The sequence below is a fragment of the Alligator sinensis genome, unplaced genomic scaffold (genome assembly GCF_000455745.1).
Source record: "Alligator sinensis unplaced genomic scaffold, ASM45574v1 scaffold170_2, whole genome shotgun sequence".
In the NCBI taxonomy this organism is placed as follows: Eukaryota; Metazoa; Chordata; order Crocodylia; family Alligatoridae; genus Alligator; species Alligator sinensis.
The window spans coordinates 1558983-1565728 of NW_005842290.1; the positions used below are offsets into that span (position 1 = coordinate 1558983).

The 6746-nt window shown below is 41.7% G+C and overlaps 1 protein-coding gene across 1 annotated transcript in view; it reads right to left on the reverse strand.

Moving 5' to 3' along the window:
* Nucleotides 1-3197: 3197 nt before the first annotated feature.
* The window catches only part of CMTM3 (CKLF like MARVEL transmembrane domain containing 3), a 9929-nt gene continuing 6380 nt past the window's right edge, over nucleotides 3198-6746 (reverse strand). Inside the window, exon 5 of the mRNA XM_006028142.2 lies at nucleotides 3198-5245. Within this exon, the coding sequence (XP_006028204.1) occupies nucleotides 5217-5245 (29 nt within the window). The 3' untranslated portion in view covers nucleotides 3198-5216. The remainder of the gene's footprint in view (nucleotides 5246-6746) is intronic.

Sequence of the window (6746 nt, forward strand, 5' to 3'; positions counted from 1 at the left end):
TTTATCTTGTCTATGTTTTTAAAAATACATGTCTTTATAACACAATTTAATGGTGTATTTTATCAGTTTAAAATGTCATTTTGCTTATCCAATCTTTTGTATATGGGCACAATAACTTTTTTGTAATTTCCCAATTCAAAATGTAGTATTGCATTACCTTTGAGTTTGTCTCTGTTTTTGTTGTTGTCCTTTTTGATATAATAAGATACTGAGCTCTACAGATTTTCATGGTACTCTTCTGATTGTCTTCATAGTGGTAAAAATCTGTATTATTGTATGTAGGGAAATATTAGTTTTCTGAACACTAATCTCTGATCAATATAGTATGGAATCATTTGTGAAGGATTTCTTGTTTAATAAATGGACATGTTAAAGTACTAAAATATTGTCTTCATCTGTAAATGTAATATGGTAATGCAGAACTGAGTGTCATAGTTGTTAACATACTTATTAGAAAGTGTATTTAATAACTGATGCTTATGAGACAGTCTCAGACATTTAAAGAAATTATGACTGAGTTGTGGATAATAATGAAACAAGGAGACACTCTGGATACAAAAGTTAATGGAAACCTGTCCCCTGTCTTTGAGACATTTGAGTCAGCTGTCTTTGAGACATTTCATACAGCTGAAAGCACGTGGAGCTGCCTTGTTGAAAAAGTGCTTGGCTGCGGCAGGATCTCTTAGGGAGGTTTGTCTAGTACAGCGTAACGGAGTGAAATGCTGTAGCTTATTGTGATTTGTAGAGTTGCACTTTGAAATGTAAGGAGAGCCCAAAACCAAAATTTTGGTAAGTAACCTACCCCCACAGACTGCTGGAGTTGGAGAGCAACTTGGCAAGAAGATGAATGTTGTCATTATATGCGCTTTTGGCATGATGAAAGTAATTTGGCTCGGCAGGTGAGAGGGGACAGGAAGGGAAACTTAAGAAATTTGTTCATTGGTGTTAGGAAGGGAAACTTAAGAAATTTGTTCATTGAATGCTGTGAAAAACTCGGAAATTTGGGAGCTGTTTACAAGGTATCTGAAGAAGAGCCTACCACACTCTCTCACCCCAGCATTCACCGCAGCCTGCTCTGCTGGATGGAGGATTCGCTGAGGGAGTGCCAAGTGCTTGTGCGATGTGCTTTTCTTCAAAAAGTATTGCCAAAAATGATAAACTGCTACCAGCTGGTCCAGTTCCAGTTGGCCCACATGTCTTGCAGGCAGCCTGACACCATGGTCAGAAAGCTGGGCAGCAACACCATCAGGAGCGGGTTGTTGTCCGTACTGAAGTCGTACCCAAGACCCAGTCACAGGCAGGGACCCCGTTATGCTAGATGCTATGTAAATGCAGAACATGTTAACATGCTGCTGGCATTGTAACCCTTGGTGCTCTCGATAGTCCTGAGCGATGCCAAGTAGCTGTTGTTAGTTGTTTTGCTTCTGCCCCCCTCCCAGCCCCACTGGAAGCGATTGCTCTGTGGTATCCTAGAACAGGCTAAAAAAATAACTGATTTAGTTTGCGATGCATTTCTGTGGAGACCCAGTTTCATTGAGGTTTAGACCACCCCACAACGGTAAATACCTTAGTTTCCAGTGACTTTTGAGGCCAGGCCACCAGAAACATACTTTATTAATACCAGATTGCAGGCACTTGCGTGTTTTTCATCAGGCTAGGATCTGCATGCCCTGATGCAGCCTAGTGTTGTATCCTAGACCAGGCAAGGTGTGGGTCATTAAATGTAGGCTTTGAAATCAGTGATTGTCACCAAGGAAAATAATCAAAAGCACAGCTTCTCTCTTTGTTTTGTGGCTTGCAGCTGTCAAGCTTGTGAGTTAATGGATGGTCTAAAAATGCTCTGTACAGAGGTGGTCGTGAGTTCCCTGCCAGGTAACATTCCTGTGCTATCACTTGCCTAGTAATATATTAGAAGACATGAACAAAGCTTCCACTGATAAGAATAAAAGGCTTTTGACAAAGAAGAGTTGAGGCAAAATAGTGAGACAGCCTTCCATCTGGCCTGTAAATGGAGATCTTTTTCTCCCTACCTATATCTTTGATTCTCAGCGAGGAGCGTTAATCATGGGAGTATTATATTGTCCCTATGTAAATTTGCTCTGCACTTTGCTGTTCCAGACTTTTTCTTTATTCATCTATTGTATAGTGCTCTGTTGGAGAATTGCTGAAGTCTGAACTAGAGATGGCTGTACTGTAGGGGTAGGTAAAATTATGCCTATATTAGCATTCAGGTGCTTTGTAATTTATGGTTATCATTGTCAGAAAATGGACAAAGTTTAGGCCTGAAAACAATAGCTGTTTGATTATAACACTGTTGTTGCATTGACTGTTTCAGAGTAACAGCAAATGTCCTCACATACAGATATTTTCACAGGCAATGAGCAACAAGAATTTCCATTAATTCTGGTTGGTTAGTTTAAAAAGAAATTCTACAGTCAAGAATGACATTAGACATGAAATGCTTCCCCTCAGGTCTGGGAAAGAAGCGGATAAGCTAAAATATTTAAAAAATCAGGACCTTAGGGTTTGCCAACTGTAAACACTAACAAAAGGTCTGAACCAGGCCCTAAGTCATAATTAGCTTTAAATTCATGTGATTTTAAAAAAAAAAATACGTTTCAGATTTTCTTTATTTGGAATAAATACCTTTTAAAAACCCCAAACCAAGCAGTCTTTTTTTCAATACTGAGATACCTAGATAAGACACACAAGAGCTGATATACTCACAGGACTCCAGGAGCTGACTTTTAAAACAAACAAACAAAAAACCCCCCCAAAAGCCCCTAACATCTTGATGCTAATTTTAAAATTGTGAAGAGGCAACCTGGTCAGCAGCTAGCAAAAACTGGTATCAGATTCACTTTATATGGATCTTCTGTTGACTTACAGACTTGTCCACATGAAAAAAACAACACAATTCATTTTATTTAAGGGGAATTTGTAGCAATGGAAAAAAACTCAAGAGGCAATATCATGTCCTTCAATACTATTAGATTTCAAAGCACGCAGCCCTTTGCATACCTGCAATAATTACTGAAGAGACTAATGAAATGTAGTGTATGGGCTAGAGGAAAGGTATATGTCCTTGTTAATAGGTGGGCAAGCAGCGTCATAGCGGCGGGGAGGCATAGCTGTCTTCCTGTGTCGTTTGCGGAGTGCCAGGCAATGAGTGGGAGTCTCAAAGGAAAACACAAAGCTCAGCTTCTACTAAAGGAGGTTTAATGGAGCCTGCTTTATAAAGGCTCCCATGTGCTTGTTTCCAGCTGTGACATGCATTACATATCAAAATTAAAATTACAAAACAATGTAAAAAAAATGATACCACAGTTCCACTAATGTCACAGTAAATGCCAGTAAACATGACAGGATAAAGGCTTAAAGAAATGAATAATTCCACACAGAAGAAGTCCTGAACAAAGCAAAGATTACGTATTGCCTTTGGAAACGAACATTCATTATTGCTGCATATCCTTCAGAGGTCTGGAACAAGGAATTGTGGAGAAGCAAGAGGCTGCCTTTTGGATACCTCTTTATTCAGGCAGCTCATCCTTTTGACATACGTGTGCACTGCTAGGAAGTGCCTTGCCTGTAGCCAGCTAGCAGCCAGCTGCTAGCCTGTAACTGAAGTGCAAGCGATAGTTTTGTGTCCAGCAAAAAAATGCCTTTCATGTTTTACCACCTTATTCACTCTTCAGGTACCATCTGGTCTTGTGAGGTTTTTTTTTGTTTTGTTTTAAACTACCTGTTCCCAGACTCTGTTAAAATACCCCCTTTTTTTTTTTTTTTTTAATATAAAATTATTTTTTTGAAACAGTTAAAAGCAAATGCTACAAGAAAAAAGTCATTTGGCATAGTTGCTTGGGATATGGGCTGGCATTCTCTTGAGCTCTGACTATTCCAGGTAGCTTATGTTACCTATGTGAAAATAGTCTCCCCTAAGAGAACCCTGTAAATGCAGGGATTTATCCCAGAAATGCTACAGTGGACAAGCTGTCTTCTTTCCAAAAAACCTGAGTGGGGTAGGGAAAGCAAGCTTCACTGCACTAACTGTGAGGCTGGACTTCACCTCTTCACAGTTGGGAGGGAGTCTTGCCCTCCTAGGCTAGAGCTGTCCTGAGATTTGCAGAAGACTTATCTCTGTGTCGTGTCCTGTACCCCAGCATTCTTGGCCGTGTGATGGTCAGGAGCTGGGACCCCAGATGTTCTCAGACCTGGGATACTCACTGCTCTTGACTGGAGGGCTACTAACAGTACAGATCAAGAAATAAGGCAGCAATACCTCGCTCCAAAGTCCCTGCAGGCTGCTGCAATGGCTCTGAGCCAGCCCTGCCTGGACGTTCTGCAGTAACCTGGAGCTGTAAACGTGCAGACCGTACTGGGGGCTTCTGTGAAAGTGGCAGGAAGGTGAGGTTAGGATGGTGCATCAGCCCCATTTTGGAAAGATGAGAAGGCTGGGAAGTGGTCCCAAGAAAGCCGCTTGGGAAGTCAATGACTTGTCCCTAGCAAATTCTACAAATGATGGAAAATGTAAGGTCCACTGAGCCAGTGTCTGAGCCAAGGCTCAGACCTGCTTTGAGATTTGTTCATGTTTCACATTTCCTGCTGCTTATTTTCTCCTTGTCACATGTAGGCAGCAGACAGAGTTAAATGCAGTATGAAACCCCGTGCATTCACTATACCCTACACCATCAGTGCTGGAGATAGGAAAGGTACTGAGACTTCATCTACAAGATTACTGCTTAATCTGAAAAAAAACCCCCAAAACATTAAAAGGCATTCCATGCCTCTTGACTTTGGTATAGCAAGAAAGATTGAAGCTGGAAGTGTAAAAGGTTTGGAATAAAGAAAGCATGTTAAAAGATAAGCTCTGTTACAATACTACGTTCCTGTTCACTCAGTAAATTGTAGCGCTGAACAAGGGCAGGCCAAGGAGAGCTGAGATTCATGTTAACACATGGATTTCTGCACAAGGCTGAACTGCTGCAGAATCATGTTTCCAAAGAAATGATACCTGCCAGGGGAGTATTCTCCTTCCCACACGTCACTTCGCCACTTGCTTTGGTGAGCCTGCAACCAGTGAGGTGAAGAGGGAGAATACTGGTGCCAGAGACCCACAGCAGAAGGGGAAAGCTGTCAGTTGGCAGTGCATTCAGCAAATAGGAAAGTGCTTGGTCCTCTCTTCCCTTTGACACCACAGTCTGTCAATGCTCTGTTCTTCAGTCCGAGTCCGAATCGGAGTTCTCATCTGAAACCAAAGAGGCTGGTGAGAGAGGAAACTGAAAGCTGCACTGTCGCCCTTGCCTGCTGTTTTGATAGTATGCTCCAGCTCTGCTGATTCTCTAGCAGTGCCCTTGCTTATTACCAACTCCTTAAAACGGTTCACTATTAGAAATTGCCACTGTTATTTGCATTTCCCTTGGAGAGGCAAATTAACCAGAGTTTATTGCGGTTAGCAATATGTCTTTGCTAGCTCCTTCATAGGATTACCAGTGGAGGTCTGTTAAATGATGATTCTTAACATAGCATGGTACATGTCCACAAATTCTTTTGCCTCAGACAAATTCAATTTGACACCTCAAGTGGAAAAAGCTGCAGAGATGCCACGAAATGGAGGCTATCATAGAGTCTGTACCGTATGTTGTCAGGCAGGAGCCAGAACAAGGTGGCACCTTAAAGACTCATTCAGAAATCAATAAGCTTTCATAGGCGGCAGTCTACTTCGTCAGCTGCTATGAATGGATGAAGTGAATGGATGAAAATCCATTCATAGCATCTGTGAAATAGAATGTCATCTAGGAAAACTTCATGCATTTCTAAATGAGCTAGTCTGTAAGGTGCCACCCTGCCCTGCCTTCTGTCCAGCTTCAGACTAACATGACAAACCCTCAATTTTGTCAGAGAGAGTAGCCACTTTGCTGCTGGCTTGGTGGTTTTTCTCATGGTTTTCCTCCTGTTCATTGCAAAAACAATATATTTGAGTCTACCATGTTGCCTCTGGGTGCATGTACACATTGCTGTAAAGCACACTATAGCAGTGTAGTAATCGCATGTGTCTACATGTGATTATCATCTCCGTCACTGTAGTGGTGTGCTCCCGGGGTATAGTGTGCTGCTACGGTGATGTAGTGGTGAAATCTACCTGTGTGCTGCACTCATGGTACAGTAACCACCCGTACTGTGCCATGCTTTGGTACTTCCAAAAGGAAGTATTAAAGCAGGGCCCTGTAGCAATGTTGCCATACCCTCTGTTGAGGAGTGTAATCCTCCTAAATATCCTGAGCCTGGTAGATTTTGTGGGGAGAATGCTTTGGGTGGATTAGGAAGAGGAAGTCCCATTCTGCATCCAAAGACACCCCTCATGTTCTAGCATGTGATTGCTTAATGCTGCTCGTAGTAACACACGCATACCAAAAGTAAGCTGTGCTCATGCTCTAGAACGTGATGTTGCTGCTCAAACAGAAATGGGCAATAACATTTTATCATTAGTGTTTGAGAGGTTCAGAGCTTTCCAACTTTGGCCTTTTGTTAAGCTTGGTCCAAGTGGTATCCGCTTATACCAGAAGTAAATGATGCAGCCTACATCCTGAGGTCTATGCAAGTCACTCCTATATTAAAAAGTAATAGAGCTTTAACTGGATCCATACTATAATAAATGGGTGAGAGAGTTACTGATCTATCCTACTGAGGGACAAAACTTGTCCTTTCCCCAAGTAAAATCAGAGTATTAGAAATGGTGAAGGGAAAGA